Source organism: Lutra lutra, chromosome 1 (assembly GCF_902655055.1).
Source record: "Lutra lutra chromosome 1, mLutLut1.2, whole genome shotgun sequence".
Classification (NCBI taxonomy): domain Eukaryota; kingdom Metazoa; phylum Chordata; class Mammalia; order Carnivora; family Mustelidae; genus Lutra; species Lutra lutra.
Genome location: NC_062278.1, coordinates 109889808 through 109902540, shown reverse-complemented (window position 1 = coordinate 109902540; position 12733 = coordinate 109889808). Strand labels below are relative to the sequence as shown.

The 12733-nt window shown below is 40.9% G+C and overlaps 1 protein-coding gene across 1 annotated transcript in view; it reads left to right on the top strand.

The window, feature by feature from the left end:
• The window catches only part of ETV5 (ETS variant transcription factor 5), a 59129-nt gene that overhangs the window by 33768 nt on the left and 12628 nt on the right, over window positions 1-12733 (top strand). The window contains exons 8-9 of the mRNA XM_047732316.1: window positions 7609-7868; window positions 9898-9957. Of these exons, the coding sequence (XP_047588272.1) occupies window positions 7609-7868; window positions 9898-9957 (320 nt within the window). The remainder of the gene's footprint in view (window positions 1-7608; window positions 7869-9897; window positions 9958-12733) is intronic.

Below are 12733 nucleotides of genomic sequence, written 5' to 3'. Positions count from 1 at the left end.
TTATGATCCAGTCTTCAAAGCTTAAAGGAATGAGCTTACGTTTTATGGAACTGGGATTTGATAGATAACTATTCATTCCCTAAAGATGCTGTACAGATTAAGAGATTTAATAAACTCAAGGCTTTTTGTTGTTTCTACTTCCTCCCTTAAAGTCCATCCCCAATAAATTGCTGTTCATTTTTGTCCTTCAGATTTTGTAGTTTTTAGAGAGGGAAGAACCTGACTGTGAGTCATATTTGTAGCCTGGCCTGGAATGAAGTGAATATGTCTGACGCATCTCCTCTCCACGCACTGCTGTTAATAGCATGTTACGTATGGCAGCACCAATTCACTTTGGGATCTGAGACTGAGTTTCGGAGATGCTTAATAGAACCTTCTTTGACAGACTGGCTGATGTACTTCTGATGGTTAGAGTGGGGGGTGTTTTAGTTTTTTGTTTTTTTTTTTTTAGATTTTTATTTATTTATTTGACAGACAGAGATCACAAGTAGGCAGAGAGGCAGGCAGAGAGAGAGGGGAAAGAGGCTCCCCTCTGAGCAGAGAGCCTGACGTGGGGCTCGATCCCAGGACCCTGAGATCATGACCTGAGCCGAAGGCAGAGGCTCACTGAGCCACCCAGGCACCCCAGTGTTTTAGTTTTGAATCTTAAGAGGGATCGTTTTTAGCATTTCACCATGTTTACCCTAGTTATTTTGTCACTTTGTGTCGAGTTAAAGGAAATTTCCTCCTATTCCTAGTATACTCAGAGTTTTTAATATGAATGGATATTGAATTTTATCAAACATTTTTTCTGTCCATGGACATCATCAACTGAATTTTCTCCTTCCATTTAATGTAGTGAGTTACATTGGTTTATATATGAAACCAGCCTTGTATTCGTGTGCTAAACCTAACTTACTTGGTATGTGTTACCTTTTCTGCATTGCTGGACTTTTTATTCTAATACATATTGAGGACTTTTGCATCTGTATTTATAATTTTTTTCTTTTTTTCTTATATTATCCTTGTTGGGTGTTAGCACTGAAGTTATTCTCATCAAAGGAGTTGGGGGGTGGGGTGTCCTCCTTTTTATGTATACCAGAATAGTTCATGTGAAATTGGAATTCTTTATTCCTTGAATTTTTGGAAGAATTTACCAGTAAAACCATTTGGGCCTGATATTTTCTTTGTGGGCAGATTTTTAATTACCGGTTAAGCATCTTCACTTCTCTGGTCTTGCTCTGAATTTCTATTTAGTTCAGTGAATTTAGTAAATTACTTTTTCTGGGAATTTTTCCATTCTGTCTGAGTTTTAAAATTAATTGCCATAAAATCTCTAGTTAGTCCTTGGCAGACAATATCATTTTTCTTTTCAACAAATTGACAATCGGTTTTGCTCATCCTCTCTATGAGATGTTTTCTTTTTCATTGATTTCTCCCAGCTCTTACTAAAATCTTTTATTCTTTCTACTTCCTTGCATTGTTTTTCATTTCCTAAGTGCTTTGGTTTGATTCACTTGTTACTTTTTTTAGCTTTTTTTTTCTTTCTAGTATAACATGTAAGCAAATAAAACTTCTCCTAAGGCTGGGGTCACCAGATACTCCATTTGTCCCAGGTCACTTACAGTTTATGCCTAATCAAAGTTATTGCTCGTGGCTTTCCTTTTTACTCCCCCAAATGTCCTGATTTGTACAATCAGTTACTTGATTTCCCTACCCAAGTCCTGCTTTAGCTGCATCCCTGAAGTTCTGATTTAAATTAAAATTCTGATTTGATTTAAAACCTCAGTTCTAAGTGTTTTCTATTTTTTCTCTCAATCCTGCAGTTCTTTAAAAATATAGTTCTTAATTTCCAAACATATGGGAGTTTTCTAGCTGTCTGGACTATATGATTTTTATTTAAATATCATCAAGAGAGTATAGTAGTTACAGAAACAGTATAGGCTCTGGAGTTGGGCCTGGGATTGAATCCCACCTCTGCTACTTCCTATCTACATGACCTCAGGCAGACACTTAACTTTGTCTAAGCTTTGGTTTCTTTGTCTGAAAACGGTAGAAGGGTAGTTCCTTGCCACATAGAATCATCGGGCGGATTAAATGACATCATACTGGCACAGAGAAGGGGCTCAGTAAATGCTAGCTCTTGTGACACTGTTTAAAGATAGTTTTCACATTCCATAAAGGAATATTCCTAAAATGATGCAGATACCACAGCTTAGAAACTTCTGTTGCTTCATTGGTTAAGGGTAAGTTCTTACCGTGTGAATCTCCCTTTATCCCTAATCTTTTCATCATCAGACGCATTAGTGTTGTACATATAAAGCTAACACTCTCACCACCTGATATTCTGAGGACATCCTGTATTTCCATCCTTGTCCTTCTTCTGTGTTTGATGTTAGGAAATCAGACAACATCTAGGCCTTTAAAGGACATATTTTGTTCCTCATCTATCAATGTTTTATCACAGTTTAGATGGGCCAAATTTGAGTTGCGGCAGTGCTGACAGACCTCGCAGAGCCTTGAGAGCTTTTTCAGAGTTCTGTGGTGTGCTTTTAGGGAGTGTTCAAGTTTTGTTTGGTAACAGCATCTGGCTCTTGGTATATGGCAGGAAAGTAAACGTTAGTATGAAATAAATGTGAATAAAAATCAGCATTTTTATTCTGAGTGAGTGGATATCGGGTAGGCAACTAGTGGACTCTTTTTATGTGTGCATGGTAGTTTTCTCCCGATTCTTTAAGATCTCCCCATACAGTTGTGTAACTTCTGAATTTTGCTTGTTGGGGGGAGAGGAGGTGGGGGAGGATTTGGGGCAGTTGATGGTGGTGTTTGAAAGTAATGTAAGGTGGGGCACCTGGGTGGCTCAGTGGGTTAAGCCTCTGCCTTCGGCTCAGATCATGATCTCAGGGTCCTGGGATCAAGTCCATATTGGGCACTCTGCTTGGCAGGGAGCCTGCTTCCTCCTCTCTCTCTCTCAGCCTGCCTCTCTGCCTACTTGTGATCTCTGTCTGTCAAATAAATTAAAAATTTTTAAAAATATTGTTTAAAAAAAAAAAAAAAGAAAGTAATGTAAGGAGAACTTAACAGCTAGCCGGGCCCTGTTTCATGCATTAGCTTTTGTAATCTTTACAACAAGACTTTGGATGGGTATCCTGGTCATCCTTACTTTATTGACAAGGAAAATGACGCTCAGAGCAGTTACATAACTCACCTAAGGTCACACAGCCAGTAAGTGGTAAAGATTGGATTTCAGCCCGGAATCTTCTGCCTTCACAGCCACAGCCTCTTATCCGGCTCTGCTGCTTCCCTGTTCTACCTTCTCTTAGCCTTAATGGAAACATTAAGGACATGGTGTTGGTTTCCTGGCCAATTTTATGTCTCATCTCCCAGCTGACCTCTGGACCACAGCTACTTTACCTGGTACCCATAGCCACTGTGTAGCCTTCGTCAAATCCACACTTTTCTCCTTTCGTCCTCCAAGCATTGTGTTTACTCTGTGTGTTGGCAGCAGAAACCGAAAAGGAAATGCAGAAAAAGCATCTAACGGTTTTCATAACGTAAACCAAATGTTGGTAGCGTGGGTGAGCTCTTGGGAGGAAAGGCGCTATATAAATCTGACAAATAAATAAATAACTGGTTCTTTAAATAAACTGGCACCGAAAGAGCCTTCATCCGTCACCTATGGAATTAAACTCACTCAAAAGTCAGAAATCTTTTGCTCCCCAGCTGTGAGTTCACTACGGCCACCACGGAGGAGTTCTGCTGGGATGGCGGTGTGGGAGGAAGAAGGGAGGGGGGTGAGCAGGAGAAGGGGCTTGTGAGGAACCAAGCAGCTCCTCCACTGAGCATGATTGCCTGCCTCAGTAAACAGGAGACATCCTTGTCAGAGCTGTATTATATATACAACACATTCTTAGATACTTCAAAAGGATTGCGGAAAGGGGAAAGGGGTTCAAATGAAGGTCAGTGAGTAAAGTTCACAGAATGTATTTTGAGGACAAGAACTTTACTAATCTCTGCGAATAAAACCCATTATCAGCAGCAAGCTCTGAGAGACTGTTTCTCCAAGTATGTTGGTTTTGTGACCTACCCTTAAGATCCCCCTTGCCATGCCACTCCCTCAAAACAAACCAGGACTGAACCATCCCAATTATAGACTCTCTCCTGCAGATCCCAGGCCTCTAAGCTCCATGCACCCTTGAAGTGGGGCTTGGGGGAGGGACAGGGGCTGCTGGCTGGTACCCATATGGAAGTACCTTTTCCTGAAGGGGCCACACCAGGCTGACTCTAGAGTTTCATCCTGGAAGGTGAGAAGCTAGGCACCCGGAGGAAGTGAAGGACTTGGGCCTGCCAGCTGCAGAGGCTCTGGTTACAGAACTAAGCAGTTCTGTGCCCTCTCAGAGCCATCAAAGGAAGTGATTTGTGGAGGTTACCTTTGAAGGTGCTAAGATGGTGGCGGAGCGGAGAGCGTGTGGAGGATGGGTGCCTTTGTTCCTGTTCCTTCCTGCGGGTGTAAGGCTTGGTACTTTATAAAAATAAGGCCTTGAGAATATCTTCGTCTTTCTTTTCTGCCCACTTCTTCAGAATTCTCTTCAAAAATTCAGGTTTGCAGTGTGCTGCTGCTGCCTGTATTCTAAATGTCAAGCCTAAACCCGGGTTTCAAATTTACACTTCTTCAAAGACCATGGAAGGGTTTCCTTAAATAACAGCAACCTTGAAAATCCGCATTCCTGATGAAGTTCCACTGTAATGCATTCAGCACCACAGTGAAAGGCTCTCAGCCCACCGAACCTTCTACAGTTGGTACAACTTGTGTAATACATTGACCAGGCAGATTCCAAGGCCTTTGGCGTCTGGGATAAAAGAATGAGCGTATGTAAAATTGTTTGGTGATCTTCATGTTGGGGCATGATCTTACTGCGCTGCTTTTGGTAAGGTAGTAAAGATTCCCACAGAGGGAGTGCCATGCTAAACTCTGATCTTAACAATGTTTTATCTGCATCCAACTCTTCAGTTAAAGATTTTAAATCTTGATATTCTAGAAATCTGTTGGCCACCTGTTGCCACAGATTGATTCAAATCAAATTCAAATTATTTTATGAAAACTATTCATAGGAGTCAAGCTATAATTAGAGTAAGACCTTAATATTACAGGATTCTGTTGTTGATTTTAAATAACCTATTGGAATTCGTTGTTGTGAACAGGTTATTTCTGAACCTGAACCTCAGCTCTTGCTTTCTGTCTGAGGGCATATATTCACAAATGCTTTTCCTTATACACAGAGATGAGTGCCTTACACATATTTCCTGGATGGAGACCTCACCTTGACGGTTACCATCTCTGACTTCTAAACCCATCCTCCTGAAGTCTGGTAGTGCTTACAGCGGGGGTGCAAACTGTACTTTGTAGGCATGATTTTTATTTCGTCATTCCAGTAGCATTATGATGCAGAATACACCCCCATGTTACAGGCGAGGAAACTGAAGCCAAGAAAATTTACCGTCTATCATTTTCCCTTTCACTATACTGCCCTTCCAAAAGAGAAAGGCAGTTGGCACACTTCCGGATTTTTCTGACAGCTCAAGGATATTAATGCTACTCAGTTAATAACAAAAGGCTTTTATTGCTCTGTCTTATCATAAAGTAGTGTATATTTATTAAACTGTAGATGAGCAAATCCCCTAATATCATAACCAACCAAAGATAAGCAGTATTCACATTTATATAAGTATGCAGATCTCCAAGGTTTGTATGACACCATACTTTTTTTTCATAATTTTTATTTTTGCCAAAATCTGATGCTCTTTGGAACTATTTCACAATACGTCAAAAATCTCTTTCCAGGTTCTTACATATTTGTGTATTGCATCATATTCGATTGTTGCTTTCAACTCAGTTGCTGTATCACAATGTGTTTATTAGCCAGTTTCCTTGTTGGAGGCTTGTACTGGTGGCTGTCCTTGTAGCTAGATCTCATCATATCTATGATTTCAGTGCTTTTTGTGTACCAGGCACAGTTCTGTTAACCACCTGTTCATCCTCCAAGTAATCAGGACAAACCTTTCTCTCTTAGTACTTTTTTGATCACTGATGAAATTGAACTGCTTTTTTGTTGACGATCATTAGTATTTCTTCTTTATTTATGTCTGTTACCAATTTTTTTCTACTGGGATAGTCATTCTCCACTGATTTTTAAAAACTGTTTGTTGTCAACAGTATTAACATTGCTGTACCTATGAGAGACTTTTCCCCAGCTTGTTTGGTTTTTGTTTTTGATGTTTTCTGACTGTTAGAGACATTCTCCTCAGTTTGTTTTCTTTTGATTTTGTTTCTGATGTTTTTTGACCTGTAGAAATTTATGCAATGAAGAATATCCATATTTATCTTGACGATTTCCATTGTTGGTATGATGCATAGAAAGCTTTTCCCTCACTCCAAGATCATATGTTTCCACATATATTTTCTCTGCCATTAAGATTTCACATTGAGGGGCTCCTGGGTGGCTCAGTGGGTTAAGCCTCTGCCTTTGGCTCAGGTCATGATCTCAGGGTCCTGGGATTGAGCCCTGCATTGGGCTCTCTGCTCAGCAGGGAGCCTGCATCCCCCTCTCTCTGTCTGCCTCTCTGCCTACTTATGATTTCTCTCTCTGTCAAATAAATAAATAAAATCTTTAAAAAAAAAAAGGTTTCACATCTTGAATCTTGAATCCATTTGAAATTTATTTTGACATGTGGTATAAAACAGGGACCTCTCTCCCCCCGCCCCTAAACACACACTAATTTGAAATGCTAACTTTACAAGTAGTAAATTTTGGATTATACCTCAGTTTTTTACTTTTCTTTCAATTCCTTTGATATGCCTATCTTTCATTCCTTGTATTGCTGTTTTCATTACTGCAGTTTTGGAAAATTTGTGAATATCTAATATATCATCATTTCTTTTAAAAAATTATTTAATATTTTAAATAAAATTTTAGAATCATTTTATCAAGTTTATTGGGAAGTCATTGCTTTAAAAAAATAATTGTTAACAAACGAATAGCTTCAAAGTCCTAAATATTTTCTCTTTAATTAAGTTTTCTTTCTTTTCCTCAGAAAATAGTTTTAAGGTTTTATTCTTATATGGCCTACACATTTCCTGATTATTTCTAGAGATTTTCTGTTTTTTATTGCTATTATGAGTGGTTTTCTTAAATTACATTTTCTAACTGATCAGTCTGTACTCTTTGGTCTTTAAAATTTAATTCAATCTACAGGTAAAAGAAGGAATGAACTAGTAAATATATGTATATGTTAGTCATATTTGCAAATAAGTGGTCGTATATATTTAGACACATAATCTGGCCCAACTGTACAGATGGACTGTGTGAAATAAATGTGTGTGGGAGACAAGAGGCTATGTGTCATTGCTTTGATTGTTTTGTTTTGTTTTGTTTTGTTTTTTGCCACTCCCTGACTCAAGAGGTCTGAACTATGCCATATAATTTGGGGAAGAGGGTAAAATGTTCAGATAAGCATTAATAAGTGCTTTGCAAATAATTTCATTTATCTGAACTTCTAATTCCTATGCTAAATCAGAGGAGGCATATATCATGTTCTTAGTTAAAAACTATAACTACTTTCTTCTTACAGATTTCAGAGACAACTGTCTGAACCCTGCCACCCCTTCCCTCCTCAATCAGGAGTTCCTGGAGATACTCGCCCCAATTACCACCGGCAAATGTCAGAACCTATTGTCCCTGCAGCTCCCCCACCCCCTCAGGGATTCAAACAAGAATACCATGATCCGCTCTATGAACATGGGGTCCCAGGCATGCCAGGCCCCCCAGCACATGGGTTCCAGTCACCAATGGGAATCAAGCAGGAGCCCCGCGATTACTGCGTTGATTCAGGTTAGCATAAAATCATGCCATTCCTTTCTTCGTTCTCTCATTTATCTGTCTGGCTGTTATTGTCTTCTGTGTGTGCAGCTTTAGGGAATAGCTTTACTAAAAATCGCCCTCAAAGAACTTAGGAGCTAGTAAAGCAGACTTTATGCACAACTGAGTATAAAACCAAACAGAAAAGCCATCCCATGGTAGGAAAGGCAGTAGGCGTTGAGAGGTGGTGGGGAGAACACCTCTGAATCCAAGCCTAAAGATCCAGTCATGGTGATGCCCTTTTTTAAGATCATAGGATCCCTGGACCTAGGAAATAACCATTTCTGCATTTTAGTCCTTGCCCCTAGCCTTATGGCTTTCCTTTTGAATACAGTAGACTCACCAACTCCCAATATGGGCATAAGGAAGAGAGTCTACACGTAGGATGGAATTCTTTCTATTATTGAAATGAATGGTATTTTGAGAAAGCACCTGGTATGTCATGACTATATAGGGTGCTGGGTACACCATGGAGAAGGCTGTCTTGTTGATTGCTTCTTGGGATTCACTGCCCTATTGCATTGCTTTCACCTGGGAAAGTTCCTGGTGTCCTTCAGAGGCTGTTGGTTTATGCAGGGAGAGGGCACCTGTTGTCTATTTGTGGGTTACCTCTTGTCTAGAAATGTAAGCACATCAAGAAGTTTAAGCTGTACTTGGGGGCTCTCCCCCCACCACCACACACACTCATTCACTAACTATGTATCTTCTAGGCCTGGCATATAAAGTGACATCATTAGGGGAAAGAAGAGTTGGAATTTTGCAGTTTGCACATTTTGAAACTGTTTCCTCCTCTTCTCTTCCTCTTCTTTCAGAAATTACTTAAACTTCTTTAGTCTTTTCTTGCAGTTGGTGCTAAAGGAGTTTGAGGGTGGTAGGTAGGCTTTCAGCCTTTTCTATGGGTGCTTTTCTTGAAGAACCTGGGGGAGAAGTGGGGCAGTACGTATTTGAACGACTTTTGCAAATGGAATAGGATATACAGTTTGTTCTTGGCCTTCTGGGAGATAATATATAGATTGCTCAATTCAGGCAGAAATGGATTATGGGAAAGGCTGGGAAGTAGACAGAAGGGAGACATCTGTTGCTTTATGATATTAAAAAAATTACCAAGTGTATGTATAGGTATTGATAGCTTGTAAAATTCCCACTGGCACTCCTCCTGAAGACTTTGATGTATTTTTCTCAGGAACAGGCATGACCAGCAACATTTTTCCTTTGGGATTGACATTTTAATCCATCCTGGCGAGTTTTTCACCCCACCCCACTCCCTTAAAGCAAGACACTCAGCAGATGTTACCATATCTGCAACTCATGTGCCCCACATGGGCACAACTCAACCTACCAGCCTTCCTCTCAGTGGACATCTTGGTAACCCGACGCTCGAAGAAGAGCTCACTTGAGCACAGGTTTCATTCCAACACTTCCAACATGGGGAAATGTACGTGCAAATGGCAGGTTCCCCCCTCCCCTCCTGCCAGCTCTTGTACTGGCTTCCTAACCTCCAATCCCCAAATCTCTTTGGCCCAGAAAGCACCCTCATACATTGGAGCAGAATTGGATGTGACTGTCAGCTGTAAAGGGGAGTAAATTGGGAAATATGTAAAGCACCCCTCATCCCAGTCTAACCCCTAGAGCCTCTGAGTCAGTAGAGACAGAAGGCCAAGCTTGGCCTTTTGAAAGCCAAGTTTCTTTTTCTACCATTAACTCTCTCCCCAGAGTTTGGTGCTAACTAATTTCTAAGATGAACAAGTTATGAGAATAAAGCATTATTTTTTCCTACTCATTCTTTTGATGAGGAGCCAAGAGTCCTACTTTCAGGTGGTGGGTGATGGTGTTGCCCATGTTGTCTGTTAGGGTGACAACTCTCTCCCAGGTCAAGACAAGAAGGACATGACCTGGGAGCAGGAGACGGTCTAGGGGGCTTTACCACAGGGCTGCAGGTCAAGAGATGTGCTGACTTACCTGCAGAAACTACTGACGGAGTGTATGTCTGTTTTTCTTTCAGAAGTGCCTAACTGCCAGTCGTCCTACATCAGAGGGGGGTATTTCTCCAGCAGCCATGAAGGTAAGTAACTTTTTAAAAAAGAATATTCAAGCAAGCTGAAAATTGTTCAGCTTCCACACTAAGATTTGGGATCATAGATAGGTTAAACCTTTCTTGAGTCATGAAAATGAGAACTCATTCACAGTAACCTTCAGTCATTCTGCAGCATGGTCCTGAACGCAGTGAAGGCCACCATCATTTTCAATAGTAATGACTCTAACTTTTCAGAGTTCATGAGATAATATGAAGAAAAAAATAAACCAATAAACCAAATAAAATTTCCATCCAAGGAGGTGTATCTAGCGGTATATAACATTACCAGCCTGAATGAGCACTTGGGAACTGTGTGACGACTTGAGATGGTAGGTTTAGGACTTCTTCTCTGAACACTGAAACAGGGAAGGGTTTTTTTTTCTTAGAACATTTTCCCCAGAAGTAGGTCTTATGTTTTGTCATATACATCTCTCCTTAAATACCCCAGAGACGTCTGATTCCCCAAAGCCATGGCATCAGCTTCACCTGGGATCTGTTGGAAAGGCAGGTTCTCAGGAACCCCCCCATCCACCTACTGCCTTAGAGGCTCCAGGAGCCCAGCACTCCGTGTGGTGACATACCTTCCACGTGGTCCTGATGCTTGCTCTGGTTTTAGAACTATTATAGCACTGAGAGTTGCAGCTTTGGCTGCACGTTAGGGAGCTTTCAAAACTTTTGGTGTCTGGGCTTCACCCAGATCAAGTAAATCAGAAATTCTGGGGTGGGTCTTAGGCAGTAGTTCTTCTTAAAGGTCCCCAGGTGATTCCAATGTGTATCCTAGGAGGATTGAAAAGCTAATGAGGCAGTACTAGGAAGCACCTGCTCGTTTGTGTCATGATTGGTTCACAAGCGTGTTCTCTATGGGGAGCTGCTTCCCACTGACCTGGAGAGAGGCGAGACCCAGTGGGGTTGCACGGGGTGCCCGAGAATAGTGCCCGAGAATATTCGGAGTGCATGTCCAGCCCTGGGAAGGAAGGGCCATCTACCGGACCTCTGACTGCGATAGATCGGCACAGCTGTGCGAGGTTTTCTTCCAGGTTCCTGAATGTTTCTGCAGCAGGCAAACTGGGAGGGGGTAGGGAAGAGAGGGAGGAAAACATTTTGCATAATTACAACATTTAGGAAGGAGCATGCTCTTAAAGGAAATATTTTTAGTAAAGCATTGGGCTGCTTACTACACACAGAATATCTGGCGAGTTTGTGTGTCTTCCCCCTACTCTCTTCCATTCCTCTCCCTGACCCCCCACGCGGCAGAGAAGCTAGTTTCAAAGAGACCCGAATTCTTAATTGCTCTAAATTACCGTGATGTGGCTTCTCCTTCCTTCTTCTAGAGGCTTGACCACGGATGCCAGTTAGTGAAACAAGTGCTTCTGATTGGCATCTGTGATTACTAAGATAGCCATCCTGCCTTAACATTCGTTCACCTGGAATCTCTGCACAGCGGGTGAATCTTTCATTTCCACTGGGCTCCTCAAATAGGTTCTTCCTTCCTGCCACCTTTGAGTGGTGGGATGGTTGTGGCCACAACTGCTGTAACTGCTGGGGCAAATTCAACTGACTTAATTTCACATAAGCCAACAACATCTTGCAGATGTTTAGAGAACCTCGTGGGGCAGCGACTAGAAACCGCAGATACACTGAAATGACACTCACTGGCAGGCCCTCATCTGATTGGTTTGAAAGCCAAACCTAGAATTTCATTTAGGTTTACCTTTTTTCTCCCTGTATACAGTGAATGTACTATCCTTACAGATAATACAAGTTTGACAGATGTGTAAATTTCGAAGAGTTTCCTCATAATGGCTTTATAATAAGGCCATTAAAACATCACTGGAGTATCAGAATCCAGAGGGAAAGTCAGGAAATTTATAGCTTCCTGGCAGCCAAGGCAGAAAGAAAGAAAGAAAGAGAGAAAGGAAAGAAAGGAAAGAAAGAAAAGAAAGAAAGGGAAAAATAGAAAGAAAGGAGGGAGGGAGAGAAAGCAGGGAGAGAAAGAAAAGAAGGAAGGAAGGGAGAAAGAAAAGGAAGAAAGAAAGGGAGAAGGAAGAAACATGAGGAGGGATTATGTAATTCTTATTGATAATAAAAAGTATAACAGTTTGTCATAAAAGTCAATTTCCTGGTACCAGATTGGAAAATAAATTTATCATAGGATTCACTGAAACCCTGACTTAAAAGCAAGTATTGTGTTCTTAAATCTTTTTTTAATGGAGATTCTTTCATATTTATTCAAATATTTGTTGAGCACTTATTATGTATAAGGCAATATGAGATTACAACGTTATTCAGGACATGTTCTTTATCCTCAAGGAATTTAGAACCCTTGAGAGATACTATGAGCTAAAGCTCTCACATTATCCAGTTAATTTCTTTTTTTCGGAGGGCGTGAGGGAGACAGAATCTTCAGGCCCAATCTCACAACCCTGAGATCATGACCTGAGCCAAAATGAAGAGTCGGACACTTAACCAACTGAGCCACTCGGGCCCCTCTACCGTTAATTTCTTAATAGTACTCATCACAATGTACAGTTACTATCTTTATCTTTTTAACTATCATTTATTGTACACTTATGTGCCAGGCACTACTCTTGACACCAAGGTAAAAAGATACACAGATCAATATAACAGAGTATATATTAATAACCCATATTCTCACACAACTAATTCTCATACAGTTAGCATCTTCCCCTGTCTGCAAATGAGGAAGCTGGAGCACAGAGAGGTCACACAGCGAATCCAGGTTCGTTAGTCCGGCTCCATGGCC